The following is a 22,419-nucleotide window of genomic DNA, read 5'->3' as shown; positions in this document are numbered from 1 at the left end:
GGAGCGGGGGCAGGAAGAGGCATGGTGGGGGTGGGGCCTTGGGGGAAGGGGTGGAGTCGGGCGTGGGTCCTGGGGCAGAGCCGGGGGTCAAGCACCCCCCGGCACTTTTGAAAGTCAGCGCCTATGTGTCTTTCAATGTTTTATTGAAGCAGTCGACAAGCCTGTCAGACTGAAGGTGATAGATGGACATCTTTAAGGCCTTGATTATTAAGAAGTCACACAATTCCCTCCTTAATTTTTATGTAAAGTTTTCTCCCTGGTCAGACAGTATCTCTTTTGGTATCCCTACCCATGTAAAAATTTTCATCAATTCAGTGGTGATGTTAGCACAGTGGTTGAATGAAGGGGGAGGGCCTCTGGGTATCACATGGTGTAATCCATTATCACCAGGATGTCTAGTACCCAGCTGCACACTTTTCCAAGGGTCTAACCAGGTCCAACCCTGGAAGGGTATACTGACCATCGGGTGGGGGGGAATGACTAAAAGAGACCTTTTGGGTCCAGTCCATTGGCATTTGGGGCATGATGTGCTGTAGTCCTTGATCTGCTGTGCACCTCCAGCCAGTAAAATCTGAGGGTTACCCTTCTCAGCAGGGATGGCCAACCTGTGGCTCCAGTGCCGCATGCGGCTTTGCAGAAGATAATATGTGGCTCCTGCTAGGAGCCGACTCTGGGGAAAAAATGATAGGGCACCTACTGGCAGCCCTATCAGCCTCCGCTCCATCCCCTTGCGCCTGCCAGCGGCCCCCTCAACCAGTGCCTCCTCCTCCCTCCCCTAGCGCCTCCCATCTGCCACGATCAGCTGTTTCGCAGCATTGAGGAGGCTCTGGGAGAATGAGGAGGCAGCAAAGACATGGTGCACAGCCTCACCCCTTCCTCCCCCAGCACCACCTCCTCCTCCCTCCTGGTGCCTCCTGCCCACCACGATCAGTCTTCCAACAGGAGTGGGAGAATAAGTACTTTTTCGTTGAACATAATGGTAAGGCCATGTGTCTTCTTTGCCAGATGTGTATCTCTCAGTTCAAATCTTCAAACTTGCAGCATCATTTTGCTTCTAGCCATGCATATATGGATTAAGAATTCCCACAAGGTTCTGAACTCCACACTTTACAACTGAAAACTTTGAAAAGCAAAAAGATATAGAAGCCCAGTTCTTCACCAGATTTGCCAACTGATCAGAGACTGTAAAGTTAGCCTGCTATTAAGTGGCCTGGCACATAGCCCATGTGAAAAAGCCCTACTCTGAAGGAGAGCTTATAAAACCGTGCCTCACTGATGTGGTTTCAATCCTGTCATAAGAGAAATAGAATCTACAGAAAAAAATTTTCTGGCCTGCAGCTTTCACACCACACAATAGGATGCAGAATCTCTGACCTGAACAGTGACATCGAATCACAACTGCATTCACAATGTCAGCAGTGTATTTGAGTATCACTTTGGATGAATCATGCAATATACAGGATAAATCTTATTATTGGTATTTGTCTGCACGTGTCTGATGACTGTGTTGTAAGGGAAGAACTCCTCAATATCTTGTCACTAAAGGACAGAACTCATGGATGAGATTTAAAGGAGGCATTGATGTTGGTAGTTGTGAAAAGCCACTTGCCTTTACAGAAGCTCACTGCCATTGCAACGGATGGGGCTCTGTCCATGTGGGGGTCTGCAAATGAATTAGTAGAGCTTTGTAATTCTGACAGGAGCTTTCCCGAATATTGGACATTTCACTGTATTATTCATTGGGAGCAACTGATATCTAAAAATCTCAAATTTGATCACGTCATGAAACCTGTCTTGCACGTTGTGAAATTCATTCTCTCAAATGCACTCAATCACAGACAATTTCAAAATGAAATTGAAGAACTGGATGAAGACGACGCCCCTGCTGATTTGACATTTCATTGCACAGTTCGATGGCTCTCGAGGTAAAGTTATTTCCCGTTTTTTCGAGCTCCTGGAACCAGTAAAATTGTTTATGGAGGAGAAGAACAGAATACACCCCGAGTTTACAGATCCTGGATGGATTCTAGACTTGGCATTTCTTGCAGACATGCTGCTGCATTTGGATAAACTAAACATGGACTTACAAGGAAAATTCCGGTTGCTGTCTGACCTAGTGCAAGGAGTATTTGTGTACATGAACAAACTGCAGTTGTTTCACAGACAAATGCTTGAGGGAGACCTTACACACTTTCTCTCAATGTCACAACTTCAAGCCGGATCAAAAGAAGATGAGCAGAACCCCTAAACCAGCACAACTAGGTATGCGAGCATGATTAAAGATCTTAAGGACAGTTTTGAGGAAAGATTCCAAGATTTGCAGCAGAAAAGAGCTCAAATCAAATTTCTGATTGACCCTTTTAGTGCTGAAGCCGATTGTCTGAAGCCCCCTTTAGTCACTGAAGCAACATCTCAGATGGAAATAATAGGACTTTTGGAAGATGACAGATTGAAATCTGTTCAGAAGACAGAGGGGATCCTTACTTTCTGGAAATCTGTACCAAAGGATAAATACCCCAACATCAGAGGTGCAGCCCTACAATTAATCTCAATGTTTGCCTCGTCCTATCTTTGAGAGTCTGTTTTCTTGACACTCAAACATGTGAAATCCAAGCACTGATCTGTTCTGACAGACAACCACTAAAGAGAACTGCTGCATGTGAGCACAACTGAACACAAACCAAACTTCAAGGGAATTGTTGAAAGCAAAGATTGCCAGAAGTCCACTAAGTAAAAGATTAAGTTGTTATTATCGTTAATTATACATTATAAATATACATTATCAACTTATATAATGATTATGTGTGCGCATACATACACACACACACACCCCTATACATATATGTATATAATCATTACATATTACTGTGGCTCTTTGGCAATGTACATTGGTAAATTCTGGCTCCTTCTCAGGCTCAGGTTGGCCACCCCTTCTTTTCAGGGTCTTCGCTCGCCCTAAGTGTCCTCCAGGAGGTACTACATGTGTTAGCTGTAAGACTCTCTGGCAGAATTTGTTTGGAACTAAAAGTTATACTTGTGCTTTCCTGGTTTGGGAATCTTTTTGCCACCCAGTATAGCTTCTCTTCCCTGAGTTCAAAGCAGGGCCACAGCTTCATCAATTGAAGGTCTACCACTCTCCATTTATACTGGCGAGTTACTCATATGCCCTGCTCAGTGTCGGGTCATCTCTTTGTTTGCTTATAAAATCTACATCTGCCATTAGTAGGTCCAAATCACGAGAAGGTAAGGTGTTCTATTTCCCCTGTTGTGAGGGGAGCTACAGTTCCTTTTGGGAGATCCCTTCATCAGGATCCTCTGTCTCTCTAACCCCTGCTAACTTTTTGTGTGTTTTTGTAGTTCGAGGGCTCCTCCTTGAGGGCCATTCCTTTTCAGAGGTTCATCACTCCATGATTTTACGATCTCTCCAAAAAATTCTCAATCCCAACCCAAAATCACCAGGTAGGCCCACACGGGGGCCACTCCTGTCCATACTTTTTCTGTCCGGCTTCCTATGGTGAACTGTACTTCCCTCATGGGATAAGGGTGTACATCACTATGCATGCACTGGACACAGATGATTTCCCTTGGGTTATCTCCAACTCGTGTTAGTTGTTCTCAGATCAGCTTTTGGCTGCACCTGAGTCTATTAGGGCTGGAACTTCTACCCCATTGATCCACACAGGGACTAATATCTTGGCCAGGCCTCTTTTTCTAGCCCTGGTGTCTACCACCCATGCCTCCGCATAGGAGCAATCCATGAAGGGGCAGTCACAGCAGAAATGACCTTGTTGCTTGTACAAAAAGCAAGTCCCAACTAAGAGGTTTTTTCCACCCCTTGACTGTTCTGGGGGAGGTGTGGCACTCATGGTGGGTCTTCCTTTGGGATCAGTCCCTCCTCCAACTCTTTCCTCCCCTTGGAACAGTCTTCCAGAGCTTTGTTATAGCTGTGGGCCATCCGGGAGGTCGAACCTGGCATTCAGCGGCCCGGTGGTCATCTCCCACAATGGCCCCAAAGGTCTTTAGTCATTGGCCCCCTGGGATGTACATCTTCGATCTTGGGTGTCCTCATTTTTAGGGTTGTAGTCACTAAGTAATTTTCTGCTAGCCTGGTTGCCTCAGCCAACATCTGAGGCTGATGTCACAACACCCATTCTTGCCCTCCAGCCGGGAGCCTCTGCGTAAACTGTTCCAGCACCACTTCTTTGGCCACCTGTTTCCCTGTCCGTTTGCTGGGCTGGAGATACCACCAGCAGTGTTCTTAAGACTCTGGACATTGCTCATGGTCGGGCTCCCTGTGGAAATACTTCCAAATGGAAGTGCTATCAGTGGGTTTCCAACATGATACTGAAGGTTTCTAAGATGGCTGCCTTGAGTTTATCATAGTCCTGGGCTTCCGTGGTGTCAAGGTTCCAGTATGCAGCTTAAGCAGGTTTGGTAAGACATGGTGCTAGCAAAACAGCCCAGCGTTCAGCTGGCAATCAAGCTGCTGTAGCGACCCGGAAAGCTTTGGGGTCATTTCCCAGCCCTACTTTCATGAGTCTTCCTGGGAGGTTTGTAATCATTGTGAGCCTTGGGGCCACCACGTTCATGCATGTTCCTTGGGGTTGTAAAATGGCTGCAACATATTGAACCAGGTGATATTGCTCTTCCTGCGGTTGCTCTGCCAACTCCCAGAGGGGCTGTTGTTGCTGCTGCTGTTGTTAGGCAGCTATTTGTTGAACACCTGCTTCTGCTGCTGCAGTTGTTGGGCCGCCTGTTTTTATTGGCTGTCCATCAGCCATTTCAAAGATTTGTTGAGGTCAATTTTTTCTCTCTTTTTTTCTTTTTTCTTCTCAAGGTCTTACAGGAGACCCAAGGCATATTCCCATGTTCTCCACTAAGTTGTGATGATTGGCACTTGATGGAAGCACTACCTAATGGTTAGACAGTCAGTTCCTCAGTGCAGAGTGGTGTTGGTAGGGGAGTTTGGGTCCTTCCACTCCACCGGGCTTCAGCCCAAGGCCCTGTGAGGGTTACTAAAGACCAGGCACCCAAGAACACCTTGCAGCTGCCCTCCCTAGCCCACTTCCTACCTCCCATTCTATAGACCAAGCTTTGAAGTCTGCAGTAGAAGTTACAGAAGAAAAGGTATCAACTGCACATTCAGTGGAAGAAGTTTTGGTGTCTTCAAAGAGAAAGCCCAGGAACTTTGTGTTCAGCTGCAGCTCTCCAAGATAAAATATTTAAGATGTGCTTCTCTCATTTCTTTGTCCTCTTGCAGAAGGAGCAACAAATTGAGCCTCTAGCAGGGATTTGCCCATTCTCCAAGGCAAAAAAGGCACCTTGAGTGCCCATCATTAAGAAGAACAGCTACATCACAGGAAGGGCACGTTTTGAACCGTGATTACTTTCTTTCCACCATAGAGGCTAAATTCTGGTACTGGGGAAGTCCCTAACACTACTATAAAAATAATGAATAGATCTGAAGTGTGAAAGTACTTGATAATGTTTCTCCAACTGTATTGATACAGTGTACTCTTTTGTGCCTCCCCTACTGTTTCTCTCTCTTAGTTTTCTTCTTTCACTTACTTTTGTGGAATTAAGTAAGCAGATTACACCTACAATAATTCTACTCTGAAAAATAACTTTTTAAAAACTACTAAAAAGAGGATATAGATTTTTTCTATGCTCATTTACATTTATGAAAATTATTAGAATTTTTTTCAAAGCTACAATATTGTAGCTGAGAAATACATTGAAAATATATTTGTTATTATGACTTTGCAAAGTAGTTATGGCTTATGATATTAAATATGAAACAGCAAATCAAGTCTGTGCAGCTTGAGATCTGAATGCACTGGTGGGTAAGAAAACATAATGTTGTGTTCAATAACATCTGTCCAAAATACAATTGCCTATGTGCTTAGTAAATACATTATGCCCAGGTCACATTCCTGTGTTCAACTAAGTTTATAGTCACTCCCTTTTCTTTAAATACTTGTGTTCTTTGTTTCTGCATGTTCTGAAGTGTCATCATTTATTGCCATAGGCGCAATGGCTATATTTAACTAATAATGACAGTGGTTGTCATTAGATTTTAAACTCAATAACACTAGTCTGACATATTATTTGAGGTATGTCTTAATTTCAAATTTGATTAAAATTACAAACATCCCATCTTTTATGCCAATCAAAATATTGTCACCTCTTCTCTTGAACTTATCTATGAACTCTTCATGTAAATAAGTCCTGACATTTGTACCTGTTTAAAGTGAAGAGTCTTAGGTTGTAAAAATATTTGTATATACTTCTCTTGGAACCACAACACAAAATAGATCAGAGACTCATCAGTAGTCACAATATTTCACCTAATATGAACTTTGAGGCTTGAACCTACTTTACAAAAGTTATGACTTTTTTCCTAAAAAAAGTAAAACAAGAAATGTTTTAATTATTTTACTTTTATTGGGAAAAGATCACGTCTAGTGTTTCCTTAGTGAAATAAAAACAACATCACTCTAGTTTGTAAATTAAAACAGGAAATCACTATTTTAAAAAATGTTGCATACATTATAAATTATTGTAGCTATATAGGGACAGTTCAAAAACACTGAAAATAGCATCAGGATAGAGAACAATGGACACCAGAAACTAGAGAATTGATACAAGTAAAGTTCAGAAGATATAACTTATCACTTGGTAATGTTATTGAGTATAAATTCTGCCCACATTTACACCCATGTAAATGCTCCAAAGAGCTGAATAGCTGTAAATGCCCACTAGCTGGTGTGAGCTCTTGCAAGGACTCAGCTACAATGGACAGTCTTATGAGATATCTATATCTATAGATATATATGGGCTAGAGGAAGGGTTGGGAGTGAAGAATGCCTCATTCAGTAGCTGCTCCTTCAGGCATGGAGCAAGCCTCGCTAGTACTGGTGATGGCAGTATTATACACATTGTGGAAGTATGTTGGTGTTCCGGTGTGTCAGTAATTTAATTGTCACAACTTATGGAGGAATTTTAGGGCAGATTTCAGGTTAACAATGGTCAATTTGGCACCTTTGTTGTGAACTATTCAGGTATTGGTTGTGGGCAATGGCATGGTGTACAAGGGATGCAAGCCTCAGTGTTTTGCACAGCTTGAAGACCATCTCATTTACATCATGCAAGGAAAGGGGCTGCGACTCTGGCTATCCAGACAAAATTCCTTAGGTGATGGTAAGGGGAAGGGTGTGGATAAGGCCCTCCTACATCTTCTGGTTTCTGATACATATTAGGTCATCTTGAAATCCATATTGGTATGGTCCTGAGGAGTAGTAGTTGGGAAGCTGTAACCCCCAGTTAAATTAATGGTTAATTTAAATAAAGTTGCACTCTCCACATTTAACAAATACTACTTGTCCCACTACTTCCATGGCGAGATCAATGAAGGCATAATTTAGCCCATTGTTTGTCACATATTATCTTTCAACATATAGGTTAGTATTATTATTAATAGTTATATTACTGTACTATCAAGAGGCCTCAGGGATCTCCATGTGCTAGGTGCCATACAAATACATAAAAAGATATGGTCCCTGCCCCAAACAGTTTACAATCTAAAGCCTCTATCCTGCACTTGTACTCATGTGGGTAGACTCCTGAACCTGGACAGTCCCATTAAAGTTTGTAGATTGTTTTATTTTAACACTACACAGAGGAGAAAAAAATGGTTAATTTGATTAAAATGAACTTTATGTTGTTAATGAATGTAGTTCATATTTTTCACTATTTAGAATATATTTATATCATACCAGGATTGTACTTCTATTTATATGATAAGGTGTCCTCTCACTTATAGTTTGCCCCAGTCAGACTGATTAAAGATCACTTGTAGTTCTAGTGTATGAAACACAGCTGTTCTGGAAACACAGTAATAATATTTACCCTTAGGGCATTACATAAATATGCAACACAGTAAGCATTATCATTCCATAAAGTCAAAATCCATAAACTAAGGAATGGTGGCTATACATACAAAAGATTTATAAATCATCTCTGATTAGCAGCATATTAGAAAGACTATTTAGTTTTAATCTTGTTGATAATATATAATTCCATTTATGTAATTACTGCTATATTAAGTAGACGTTTTTCCAATTAAAATGTTATGCTATTGAAAAAATAGGTATTTTCCTTAGTAACTTCTTCCACCTGGAATATGGGCCCTATTTGGTGGTATAAATGTTTAAAATTTAAAATTATATATTTTAAAAATATATTAGGCCTTATTTAAAATTTATTTAAATATATATATATTAATTAGGCCTTATTTAAAATTTCTAGTTCAGTTGCTTTCTCCTAGCTATGAATCTTGCCAGATGCTCAGAGGAAGTTAAAAATCCATGGTGCTTCAGCCAATCTGCTAGGGGGGAAAATTTCTTTCCAGACCTGCAAAAGGCCATCCAACTAACCCATGACAGATTGCCCAGGCCACCGTGCTTTTTTTATCTTCCTCTAAAAGGGTTCATGGGATGGGACAAGAAGCCATCTCCTGGGAAGGGAAGAGTAGTTAAAAACCAAAGACATATATTCTGTGTGATTGTAATGACATCAATGGGAGTCCACAAACCTGGAAGGACTTGTCTGCCATCACTTGGGATAGGAGTTGTTGCAGGAGTAATATGTATGTTTTGACCTATGGTTCCAAAATTAGGGGTAGGGCTTGGGAAATGAGGAATATACAGTCAGAAAAAGCATAACACATGAAGGATAGGACCTTACTTCCGTATTCAGGCATAAGGCACCCTCATGAGAGAATCCAGCTGTCTATATGAGATTATGACTAAGTGAGGGATTGAAGTTTAGTCCTGGGTGCCATACATCCAGGCACTGGGGGGTGCCGTCAAGGAAGAGACCATAAGAAATGAGGGCTGCAGAAAACTAAGGGGTTAATCTGAATTGAAATTTTATGTAGTTAAAGAATACAATAAAACTTCTGCCATGAGCCTTTAAAATAAAATTAAATCTGAGGTTTAATGGCATCTCTCTCAGTGGCAACACCAAGGAGGTTTTCTGGCAAACAGAACTTCAGTATATGAACAGCCTAATTCCTAAGTAAAGTGAAAAATAAGGTGTCCAATTCTACTTTGAAATAAGACAATTCAGGACTGAACATTTGTAACCTACAATATCTCCATGCTGTACTTTCCAAGATCTTCATACTGATATCAGGATTCAAGTGAGCTGAAGGGAAAGTGCTAAACAGATACATATTATCTACAAATGCAAAAGTAATATATGTGTATTTAAAAATCAACTATTAATTACATTAAAATCTATAATAAAATGTGTAACTCCAAGTTCATTAAGCTGATGCATTTTTTGAAAAATAAAATATGACAGAGCATTTACATTTCAATGTGCTTATGAGAAAAAGTGTTATACTGTTATTTGGAATGCAGCTTGGAATTGAAACATTTCTAAATCAGTCAATAATTAAATAGTAAGAATCCATCATTTTCACTGACATTTACTCCTACCAGAAAAGATGGCCTATTTTAAATGTGCTCACACATATGCTTGTCAATCAGGTTCTGTCACAGCAAATTATTTTGTTTTGTACATCACATGGTATTTAGAAGAAAATTTCTCTCTCCACATTTAAATATAGATTTGAAGCATAGTATCAAGAACTCTTTTTGGAGATTAGATTTTTCTGTAACTGCTTCTTTACAATGTAATAAATAAAAGGTGGAAAATCTAATTCATAATGCTCAGTTTCACTTCTAGTATACAGACCTGATGACTCAAGTATTACTGAACATTATAACTCTAAATGCAATATAGCACAGTGCGTTAGATAGAGTTGTAGAAATGAGAATGATAGTGTACTAATCATTTTAATGTCTAAAGCACACCTGTTTTAATAGAGGGGATTCAGTTTAGGATAATTAGAAATAAAGTACCAAAACGCTGAACAGTTTATAAAAAAACAATTGCTGTATGGACAAAGAAAAATAATAAGGGTTCCCTAGCCTGTCACTAAATGTAATAAATTAGTAACCAGTAGTCAAATATTCCAGCGTCATATATTTAAAATGTTTCCCATTTCCATTTTAACTCACCCACCTTGTCTCTCTAATATCCTGGGATTAACACAGTTACAACAATACTGCAATCCCATTTCCAGAGAGATCTATAAACTTTTATCAAAAACTCTTTAAGGTAATTTCCATTTTAATTTGAGACATAGAAGAGTCAAACACTGAAATAAAAATTAACATTTCTGCTTATCTGCTTTTTTTCAAAAAATAATTAATATTTAGAGTTTTATTGTGCCAAGAATTGACATAAGTGTGCCTGCCAGCCATTTTAAAGATACCCATCTATACATTTCGGACCAGTGGACAAGGCACTGGACTGTGAGTCACAAGACTGAGTTCTATTCCCTGTTGTGTGACCTGGGAAAAGTTAATCTGCATATCTGGGTATTAGTTTCCCTTTCTGTAAAATTAAGATAACAAATACTTAACCTCTTTTAAAAAGTGATTTAGGTCGATGAATAAGTTCTATGTAAGTATGTATGAACTACTGTGATGGGGGAACCCAATTTCATCTTCGCAGTCCCTCAAAATTATTGATACATAGTCAGCACAAACTCATGAAATGACAAACATTGTCTCAAATTATTTGCCTGAAATAAAAAAAATTAGAAAATGGTGATTTTTATCTCTGACTTTAGGCGGTCGAGTTAGAATCATTAAAATGAAAGTCTTCCTGAGATTCCTATTCCTAATATCCATCCCTAATGTTCCTTACAAGATATTTTCAATCTCTGGAGACATATCTGCAGATTTATTTAAGGAGAGGGAAAAAAGAAAAATTAAATATGAATTTTCATTTGATAACAATGGACTGGCAATTTCAAATTTCATCAAACAATATCAGGCAGCCTATCCAAGGCCCTGACCCAGCTGACCACTTACACACATGCTTAATTTTAAGTATATGAGTAATCTCATGGAAATCCATTAAATTATTTTTGTTTTTAAAGTATGTGTTTAACTGCTTTGCTTGATAGGGCCTCCAGATCTAACTGACTGGATTTTAGACATCCCAAATACAGTATGATTATGCAAAGAGCAGTCATCCTTCCCTACTATTCCAGCAGTCTTTATAAACCCTTCAAAGGCCAAATCTTTCACACAGATTAATACATGAGTTAAACATGGACATTGTTTATCTGGAAACAATTAAGAAACTAGATGCCCAATCTTACAATTTACAATATGCAGGCTGACCTTTGCAGCCATATATAGCACCCCTGAACGTCAGTGGGATTCTACACTGGTACAGGGGACCTCTTATGCATTGTAAATGGCAATATTGAGGCCTGAGGCTAAAATTTTAAAACCTGGGTGCCTTAAATTAGGTAGTGAAATAAAAGTGGCCAGATTTGCAGTAGTGCTGAGCACCCACAATCCCATTGAAATGATTGGGAGCTCTGGGGACTCAGAAATTTCACATATGGATTTGGTAGCCTAACTTTAGTCACTCAGGCTTCAGATTAGGCTTCCATACAGGGCCATACTTACCCATACGCAAACTATGCAGCTGCTTAGGGCACCAGGAATTTTGGCCCTGCTTCGGCTCTTCCTGCCCCACCCCTTCCCTGCCACAGCCCCGCCTCTTCCCACCCCTGCTCTGCCCCAGCCCCGCCCCCACTTCCCTGAGCTCTGCAGCAGGGCTGTGCCTGCACTCACTGGCGGCACGAAGTGCAGCGACCTGGCCCCAGCCACGCCACCGGTGAGTGCTGGGTGGTGGTTTCCCTCTGCCCCCCAAGACAGCCCACCCCCATGGAGGCCTGGGGCCATCCCCCTTGCTCCCTCCCCCGGAGAGGCCTCCCCCCCCAGCGGGGTGGGGGGCTGCGTAGGTCCCCAGAATAGCTAGGGACGGCCCTGGCTCCATAACCTCCATCTCCCAGATAATACATATCTTAGATCTATTTATCTAAGTTCCCACATGGTGCCCATCACTATAATACCTGAGCGCCCCCTGCACTTAAGAAGCGTGGATGTAATATGTGTCTCTTTCTCTGACAAACTGTGTACACAACTGCTTCCTCACTCTGGGCTATAGGTCTATTGTGGAGAGAATGCCACTGGAAACTTAGCATACATTCCTTTTGCATCCCAGTAATTACAGTAGGTTCAACTATGAACTGCCTATTACACCTGTGCAAGGGAATGTGCAGAGGAAACAGCAGTCTCCACTGGACTGATGCTACTTCTCCTGCGTAAGAGGGAAGCAAGTGTAGGGCTAGGGATGAAAGAGTGATGATGATGATGGTCAGTGATGTGTTGTAAAAAAATTTATACTTCCTAAATAAATAGCTATTAAAATTACATAGTTCTGTCTTGCAGTTTAAATGAGACTGAAGCATGCTCTTGAATTGTTCTATAACCTTGGTCTTTAGCAGGATTTCAGCACTATTTGGGAACATGATTAATACACTCTCTAATCTTATCTACCCTGCAAAACCAAACAATATTTTAACTCTTGAAGGCTACAGGGTTATAACTGGATGCCCCAGCCAAGGCTGATTCAAACACATTAAGGGATCCTGAAGACTCATGAAATGTATACCCGGAAAAGTTGCCTCCCTCTTTTGGGATACTATCACCTGGAGGAGGAAAACCTGGTGAAAGTCCCTCTCCACAATCCACTGTGGCGCTTTCAGCCAAGGGGATGAGGGAGGCTGGAGAAAGTCCCCTATTAAGGCTACAATTCTTACAGGATAACTGCTGAAGTCCTCCCAGCTGGCACCTCATCACTCATAGATAGAGAAAGCTTCCTGCTGTTACACCACCACCTGCAGAGGGAAAGCCTGAAGAAATACTCCCCAAACCTTTGCTGGGACACCATCCTAATTTGGTTTGGAAAGCCTAGAGAAAGTTCTCTACTGGGGTCCCCTGACTCCGTTCTCAAACTCCCATCCCTCATGTGTCACAGGGCAACAGAGTGTTCATATGTCAGCACATGCTTGATGAAGCTTCTAGCATGGAGCTGAAGAACTCATTTGTCCTTCGAGTGTGCAGAATGAGGAGACTATTCTGAGCATGCTCAGAATGTCAGTCAGTCACTTCCTGTGAGGGACCCCTCAAGCTAAGGCCCTGTTGATATAGGTTCTATAATTTGTTAGAATCTGTTCTTCCGCATTAAGATTGTTTCTACAGTGTATATAGGACCTTAGAAATCACATAACACTGCATTGAGATCACCTGTAAAGCCTGGCTGCTACTGTTAAGTAGGATGAAAGTGGTGTCTTCTTGGGAAAGGTTGTCAAGCAGTGTTTCATTGATATCTTATGTGCACTGTATGATGAGCTACTCTTATGCCTGCAGCAGTAACTTAGGCCCTAACCCAGCAAACACAGAAGCACTTGCTTAACTTTATTACTATGAATAGCTTCATACTCATAGTAGTAAAGTTAAGCACATGCATGTTTGCAGCCTAAGGGCAGGCCTATACTACTGTTTAAGTCAATCTAATTTATGTCACTCAGGGGTGTGAAAAGACATCCCCCTGAGTGATGCAACTTACAGTGACCTAAGTTCTGTCCACGCTGGCACTATGTCAATAGGATACACTATCCCACCGACATAGCTTCCACCTCTAGTGGAGGTGGAGTAATTATGCCAACGGGAGAGAGCTCTCCCGTCGCACCGATGTAGCACTCCTAGTGTAGACTTGCCCTAAGGCTGAAACTGATCACCTAAATAAAATCCCTGTACTTCCACCATGGGTAACTATGAGCCCCAAGCAAAGGAGATAGCCAACACAGCCAAGCAATACAAATTATTGAATAGGAGAGGAATCTTGGAAGAGAATATATTACAATGACGTATAGTATACACCAAAACATACACAAACTTTTCTGAAGAAAAGATAATCAAGTGATTGTGCCTTGCGCATCACAGTCACTTGATTTAAATCAATAGAAAGAATCTGGAGTCAATTAAAGAAAGCAGCACATTGTGGACATCTGGAAGGAGCTGTCATTCATTTGCAGAGACTTCGGGGTATAATAAAAGCTTTCAGCAGAAACAAAAAGCAGTGAACAGAATGACTGAAAAGAATTCACAATTTCTTTAAGAAACAAATTCTTAAAATGTGTGGCAAATAGGTGCTCAGTTATACATCTGCTTTAGAATTCCAGTTAAACTCCTAATTAAATAAGTTCAGTGCTTTTCAGTATATGTAAATTACAACAAGAAAACACCCTGGTACAGAGCATTAAATCTTAAGCCCTCATCCTATAAAGACTTATGCTTATGCCTAACTCTGTACCCTGTGAATAGTTCCAAAGCTGTCTTTGTATGACTGAGAGGAAGAGATGGTGTCTACCTTCGTATTTGTTAAACACCTTTAAAAATTGGGCCTCATTACTGACTGGAGCCTTTAACATAAATATTAAATAAAAATAAAATACAGCAATTTTTTTTATTCTTCATTTTTAGCTGAGGGTCTAAAATGTATTGTGCAAGTGAACGTATATCTGAATCTTTATTCACTTTCCTTTATAATCAATTTAAGTATTATTCCCCAATCACTATGATAGGAAGTTAAAAGGCTGAACAAATCCAAAGAAATAGTGGACAAAATTCAAGGCTGATGTGAACAGGCCCAAATGCATGGATGTCAGTGGGAGTTCTATTCTTTTCAGGTAATTTATACTATATGAATCACAGTGATATCTAAGATGTACCACTTAAAGTTATGCCAGAGCGTATGCTTGACCCAGTATCTGAAATACAGATTTCAAATGAAGGCATCAATGCTGCAAGCACTTATGTGTGTAAGTAACTTTACACATATAAGTAGTTTCATTGATTACAATAAGATTGCGCAAAAGTATAAATATTTGCAGGATTAGGCTCTAAGAATACATCATTGGGCTTCTATTCCTGTGCAGAAAGAATTTACTGCTCATGTATGTTCTTGTTGTCTATGTGTTAGCAACTCAAGTCTTGTGATAAGCAACATTATGCAGTCAAGCCAATTTTTTCCCCGACCTTTTAGATGGTGCTTTTTGACAAGCTTCTGGGGCTAGGGGAAGAGCACCCTACAGAACATATTAATTTCCTCCCACATACTGTAGCTATTTGTACTTTTATAAGATACTTTTGACATGCATTCTACACATATAATAAAAGCATAAACAAAGATGATTATGGAATATATAAAATTTTAAAGGCAAATTTTAACCGGAATTCTGGTGACCCAGTACAGGGAATGCTTTTGAATTATTTATTTTAGTTTGGCAATATTATTAAACTTGTAACCCAGACTGTAAAAAGGCCTATTTGATGCTATTGGTGGAGTTTCTATTTATATTGGTGACTTTTTCCTGTTATATTTACCCTCATGCAGCCCTTGTAATGGACACACAATATGTTACTCTGTGCCCAAGCTCACCTACTCTTTCTTTTCTCAAAAGACAAGACACATCTGCCACCTGCTCTAGTCTGTGTCCCAGCAACAACTGTCGAGCAGTAAAAAGATTGATTATCAGTCAAAAACCATTGCACAACACCAGATTTTGGTAGGTTAAGCTTGCTGATCCAGCAAGGGATGGTATGAAATTTTCAGTAATGTGTGCCAACATTTTGGTGCTAAAAGAACAGCAGTGCATGTCACAGTGAAACACTGCCAAAGATATGCAGACAAAGCATAGAAGTGTTTTTTTTTAATTTGGCTTGAGAGAGAGAGAGAATTGCTTAATGAATTTGAAAATCCACTCTTAACAAGTCATGTGCATGGAAAAACTATAATAAAAGTATCAATACCCTGAAGATTTTATAATAAACTATAGCAACAGCTGTATAAAAATATTACAATAATATTAGCTTCATTTCAGTATCTCCTATGATATGAGACAATAGTATTTATTTAATATTATTGTTTAATGAAACAGTAAAACCCTTCTTATTAAATCTTAAAGTGTATTGGTGTGACTATGCTACATACTTGATAGAAAAAATATTAAGATTTGTCTCTCTCTTATTGTATGCATGGACTGTTAATTAAATAAATTGTAGTCAATGGATTGTAATCATATTCAGGGTGATTTTCATATTATCTGTAACACCATATCAAGTGCATAATTGATGATGTAGGAGATAGGAATATCTTATCATAAATATAATTTGTGAAGTTTTTATGGAAGCAAGAGGTGAATGTATTTATGTGATACAGCTCAGTTGGCGGACTAAAATCTAAATACTTTAATCACTCATGAATAGCTCCATGGAAATAAAAATAAAAGACATATTTATACAACTTAAGTCATAGAGTAACTACTAGTCAATATTTGTATGTATTCATTGACATTTCTATAATACTCATCACTGTAGTATCTATTTATATAAGAGAATTACCACTTCTAGGTTAAACTAACATTATACTAAAGCAACAACTTTCTGTAAAAATTACAAGCTACTGTTGTCCTGAAATTTTTCACTTAGCAGTAAAAATATTTGTGCTAGAAACTGCTCTTTCAAGGTAACAAAAGTAATTTTCAAATATACTGGAAAAAATAAACCATCGGTGCTTTAAAAAAGAGAGAAAGAAAATATAAGTACATAAGAAAAGGCTAAAAATGCTCAGAGCAAAGAAATATAAAACATACACATTAGTTAAATGCTTTTATAAAATGTATTTATTTATCCATTGTTAAATGCACTGCATTGCACTTTTAGGCACCACAAGTTTATGCCAGCTGTAAAAACTTTTTTTTTTAAGTATTTTTATAATCCAAAAAAAAAAAATGCATTTAATTTTTGTCTCTTGTTGGAATGGTACACTGGTTACACAGGTTGATCCTTAACAAACATAAAATTTCCCAATCAGTCATCTGGCTTTTTGTAATAATTTAGCTAGCTAATTTTTATTCTAACTAACATCGTTAGCTTATCATAACTGCCATCTGTTTTGATGATTTAATAGAAAGTATTTCGTAGGAGTGTTGTGACTTTGATACAGAACACTATTTAAGTTAATTCTGTAAAACTTCATTAGAATTAATTGTAAAAATCCCAGAATGTACTCCATCATCTTAAAATATGAATGAAAACAATATTTACATCCAAATTTCAAAAGTAAATGAGTCAGAAACAGCATTGTGTGTGTGTGTGTGTGTGTGTGTACAAATATCATTTGATGATTGTACTGAAAAAGGGATGAAATGGAGTGGGGAAGCTTTAATGTTTGTAATGAACAATTTTAAAATAACAAAACATTCACATCTGAGGGTACATGTGAGGGTAAATATTCCACCTTGTTGTATAAACAGCCCAATAATTATTTTAATGATTTTTCGTAAAGGTCAAATGACTAAATTAATAAATGCAATCTGAAATGCTGAACTATTTTCTTCCTAGTGTAATAAACCTAATGAATTGTGTCTGTTGGGTGTCACTGAAACTAAAGAGTAAATTCAATAATCTCTGATATAATTTATTATATTTTCACCATTTAACCTCCTGCAGGCTCCCTAATGTCTATTCAGATCTATATTAAATTAAGCACCAATGCTAATGAAGGGCAATAAACATGGCTGTCAGTAGATTTTTCTTTCATTAAGCACATTATCCTCTTACTGAGCTCTAAATGAGTAAACATTAGTTTTGTTAAACCATGCAAAAAGACAGGGTGAAAAACATTTTTAATTGCACCCCTTAAGCCATATACTCTTTGTTTTTTTACCTTTAATTTTTTTGAATGGATCTAAAAAGGGCTCTCCAGTTGAAATATAAATGTCGGCATCATGGGGTATGTCTTTAGGTTCTAGTGCTTCAGTGCCGTCTGCCAAGAACACTCGTCGTGCAGCCATGTTCAGATTCAGTTTTTCAGTGCACTCCTCCAGCAGCTAAATGAAGGCAAGAGGTAAGGAATACGGATTACAACAGAAAAATATATTCACAACATGACCAACATTTAGTGAAAGAATCAGGACTAAAAATTAGAAATTCATGCTTAAATGATTTACCAACCATAGTAACTGCACTATACGTAACTTAGGTTTTTTGTAATCATTGCTGGCAGTTAACTGATAACAGGATGATGAAAACACAGTAGATAACATAACATTACAAAGAATTTTCAAAAATTATTATTGTTTCTTTTTAGTCTCACACAATATTGTAATTTGTTATGAATGAACTCAACATTTTACACTCTGTAGCTCCTATTTACTTGAACAGTGTTTATATGGTAGTATGCGTTAATTATTCACAAATTTTATGTGTATCATATATGTATATTATACACATCCTGGAAAGGAATAATTTTAATATTAGCTCATTTTAAAATAAAAGGCAACTTCTTTCTTTACCTCATGGTATAAAGTACAAACTATAAATACAGTGAATGCATGTAAGAAAACTTTGTATTAGTATTTACCAGTTTAATGGATGGTACAGCAATTTTAGCAAAGATACTTCTTGTGCCATTCTTGTAAGCTGTTGCTTTGATTACCCCTGGCTGGCATTTAATAACTTGGGGCACTTCAGATTCTTTCTGGGCCAGCTGGAGTCTTGACGAAGAGAACTGTGTACATCTGTTGCAAATAAAACCAATTTAGCTTGACCAGAGAAAAAGTTAATTTGTATTTTGTTTAAAGCATCTATTTCTAAGGTCTTTTTATATACAATTATGTAAAATGAATATTTTTAATCCCTTGATGACTCCTCACATTATAGATATTTAAATCATAATACTTGAGTTTTTAATATACTATGTAAGGAAATTGGAGTCCTTTAAATAAAATAGATTTAGATTGATATCCTTCTATCACATATTTAGTTTATTTTTGATATTTATTATATTTTATTTGTAATATACCACATTCAGAGAGGACCTTTATAACTCAAGTATGAAGTTGTTATGCAGCATCTTCAAAGCCCTTTTTATTATGGCTTTAATAACAAAAAAGATCTCTTCAATCTTTAAAAATGAGTCTCCAATACCATCAGCATTTGATTAAATTTTGTAAATTAGAAAATTGGTGCTAGAAAAATCAACAATATTTTTATTATTATTTATTTCAGTGCATAATTCAATTTCTTTATAATTCAATATAACTTAATGATTTGCTCTTAGTTCAAAAATTAAGAGCTAATGCTGTAGCCCTCACTCAGGCAAAATTCCCATAGAATTTGACAGCAATTCTAACTGTAGACTGTATAATGGGGCCTTCTGTCAATGTTTCTGTTCTTCAGAATGCAAAATATATTCAATGCCATTAGCTAATAAAATGTAATGCACTAACATCCAATAAAGAAAAAATACTCTCAATACTATTTTTAAAAGAGTAATTCCACAAAAAAATAATCTATAGTGCTATTGCACTGTAAGGCTTTTCCTAGAAAACAAAGAATTTCTATTGCATAGCTATAGGAAAGCTGCATGTTTTAACAAGAACATTTGTAATCTAAGGCCACAATCCTGCACTGAGCTCTGTGTAAGGGCACAGGTACAACGATAAAGAACTCAGAGCAGGTTTGAGGCCTAAGCATGTGATTCAACTCCACTAAATGGAAATCTTTCAAACAATTTTAATGGGCACTAGATTGAACCTTTACACAATCGGTACTTTTATGCACATAACCATAAAGTAGAGCTATTTGACAATTTCCAAGTTTCTTGCTCTGTAATGAAAGTAATAGTTAAAGGACTTTTTGTTCTATAAGATTTTTAATCCCTTATTTATACTAGTGGGCAGTTCTTAACACAAGTAGTCTCATTAAAGTCAAGAAGTCATTGTGTGAGAAACTGCTAACCCATGTGAGTAAGGAATTTAGAGTCTGACTCTTAGTGAGGTATTACTGCAATTTATTATTAAACTGCTTTTTGTGTGAAATTATAAAAATATACCCAGAGGGCTAATGGATGCAATTTATGTTGTGTATATATATATATATGCTGCATATATAAATGTATTATGTGCATGTGCACGCACACACACGACACTAGAAATAAATAAATCTTAAAGAATGCAATACATCTTAAAAATGAATAAAATTAGCAATGTCTTTTATTTGTATGTTTTGGAGTATCAATTGAATCATCATTATTATTTCTGTTGAAAGGAGAAACAGCATCAACAGTCACAGTTAAAAGCAACATAGAACAGCTTTGATTACCTTAGCTGACCTGCTGGAGCACTGACGGGTCTGTTTTTCTTGGATGGCGATATAAGGCAGAAATTGTTTGTACTGTTTGATTTGTAGCTGCCTAGGTCTGATATTCTATCACTGCTCTGAACTGATTTTGTTTGATGTGTGGAACAATCTTGAAGTCCTGACCTTCTTGATACCACTGCCGATTGCAGATGAATGTTAGGGCCAAACACAGGCGGTCTAGAGTTTTGCTTTCCGTCAGTATTTTTAATTGCCGTTTTTGCATAGGGGGAAATACATTTTCTTAAAGAAAAATATAGAGGAAAACATAAAATTATATCCTCTTATGCTGGCCTTTTGCTTAGTTTAAGTAATTATTGAATCTGCGAGGACTTGGGAAAACCTGATAAGTGACAAGCATGGGTGAACTTATTTAATGTCAATGTACACTTGAAAAGTGGAAGAAAAAGAAACCAAATCATTAAGGCACCAAGAAATTGCCATAATAATTAGCAGATTTTGAAAACAGTCCAAGACAAAATCTCAAAGAGGAAAATAAGGTTTTCAATTTACTTTAAAACTATTTTTAAGCTTACAAAAGTCTTTTGTTTTATTCAACTTAGATATAATAAAACAAAATAACAGGCCATTGAAAAAGTAAACTGAGATTCCATTAAATGTAGCCTGAGATTTTCAAAGGGAGCTAGGCAGAAATTCAGCAGGAATTAGGCACCTCAATCCCTATAGCTCTTTTGTAAATCCCAGCTGTAGTTTCAGTAAAAATTAGGTTTTACAAAATCTGATGGAAATATTCCCTGCAATTACAAAAAAAAAACCCCAAAACCCTCAACAGACACATCAACCTTTTGTAAAATGAATACACTTTTCTCTCCGTGTGTGATTCAAATATTGCAAAATTGTGGCAGTGAATGAGTACCTGAATGTGAAATTGACTAGAAACAAAAGCAAAACTTGCAAATTTACTTTCATTGTTTATTTTTCCATTTCTCTAAGTATAGGCAAACAATATAACAAGTAAAATGTAAATAATGTTTTAAATGTTGCTTTAACAATCTAAGATGTTACTAATCGAAAGTAAAGACATTTCCAAATGATTTTTAACCTGTTCGTGTTCCCTTAAAATAGTTTTGTGTGTGTTTTGATTTTCGTTTTGTTTTTGTATTAAGAAATCTGTCCTTTCTTCCACTACTAAACTCTAACCCTGAAAACCCAGATTCAAATTCTCGTTCAAGTCATTAGTGAAAATGTGTTTGAATAGTTTTATATTAGTCCTCACTTGTGCATGTCATAAAACCATTGCCGAATTAACTCAATTAAGCTCTGCTTAAGAGAGATCCAGAATTAGAGTAGCAGGAACTGCTGAAGGTCAAGATTGAGGAAAACTGAAAGAGCTATATCTGGGGCAGGTTGCAGAACCTACCTGATTTATGCCTGAGTCAGACCACTGCTAGTCTTGCTTCACTTAAAATATGCAATAAATTCACTTATAACATTAAAAAATTAACAATCATAAGGCAAAAAAAATTTTTTTAAAGAACAAAAATAGAGGATAAACAACAGACAGGTCTAAATTTGGGACTAATATTACACTGATGTCATAGAAATAAATGATGTAATACACCACAAGATTGGCATTATATATATCCAGATATAGATCAAAATTTATTTTTTATTCACTTTTTTCTTAAGACTGGAGGGTGTCTTAGTAGTATCAACAGCCAAGCAGAAGCAACAGAAGAGTCTGACATGGTCAGTTCCTCACTCTAGCTTGCGGATTCTCATAATTCATGGGTGTCACATTGTTCCCACGAACTACAAGAGCCTGGTGATGTCACACCCACAAATTATAAGATTTTTTTTGCATGTCTTGCAGTATCTTTAACACAGCAATTCAAATATTATATATCAAAATACTGTGATTAAATTAATGTTAAGAGTTTCAGTTAAATCAAGAACAAAATCTATGTAGCACTCCGGCCATAAACATATTGAGGTGTGTTTTGAATTCTGATTAGTGAGACAAAAAAAGACATGAATATCTTGTAAATGTCCATTTTCCTCCACCGCTGTCTTATGGGCCATTTGAAAAGTGAAGAATATCTTGTTTTCTTTTTTACAATAACATCTATTAGATCCCATTACTTATTACTGAAAAAAATCCTTGGTACTTTCCTTACTGAAGAGTCAATTATTTTGTTTGAATATTAACTGCCTTGGCTTTACCTCTGAAAAATAAACTAACAAGTGAGTCATT

At 37.6% G+C, this 22,419-nt stretch overlaps 1 protein-coding gene across 1 annotated transcript in view; it reads right to left on the bottom strand.

The window, feature by feature from the left end:
- Nucleotides 1–22,419, bottom strand: part of DCDC1 (doublecortin domain containing 1) — a 418,510-nt gene that overhangs the window by 343,952 nt on the left and 52,139 nt on the right. The window contains exons 4-6 of the mRNA XM_084631193.1: nt 20,169–20,447; nt 18,427–18,583; nt 17,731–17,893 (exon numbers count right to left, since the gene is read on the bottom strand). Coding sequence (XP_084487319.1) covers nt 17,731–17,893; nt 18,427–18,583; nt 20,169–20,447 — 599 coding nt within the window. The remainder of the gene's footprint in view (nt 1–17,730; nt 17,894–18,426; nt 18,584–20,168; nt 20,448–22,419) is intronic.

Source organism: Lepidochelys olivacea (assembly GCF_965140295.1).
Source record: "Lepidochelys olivacea isolate rLepOli2 genome assembly, chromosome: 6".
Taxonomy (NCBI): domain Eukaryota; kingdom Metazoa; phylum Chordata; order Testudines; family Cheloniidae; genus Lepidochelys; species Lepidochelys olivacea.
The sequence above is the reverse complement of the archived record's forward strand: the minus strand, read 5'-3'. Positions and strand labels throughout refer to the sequence as shown.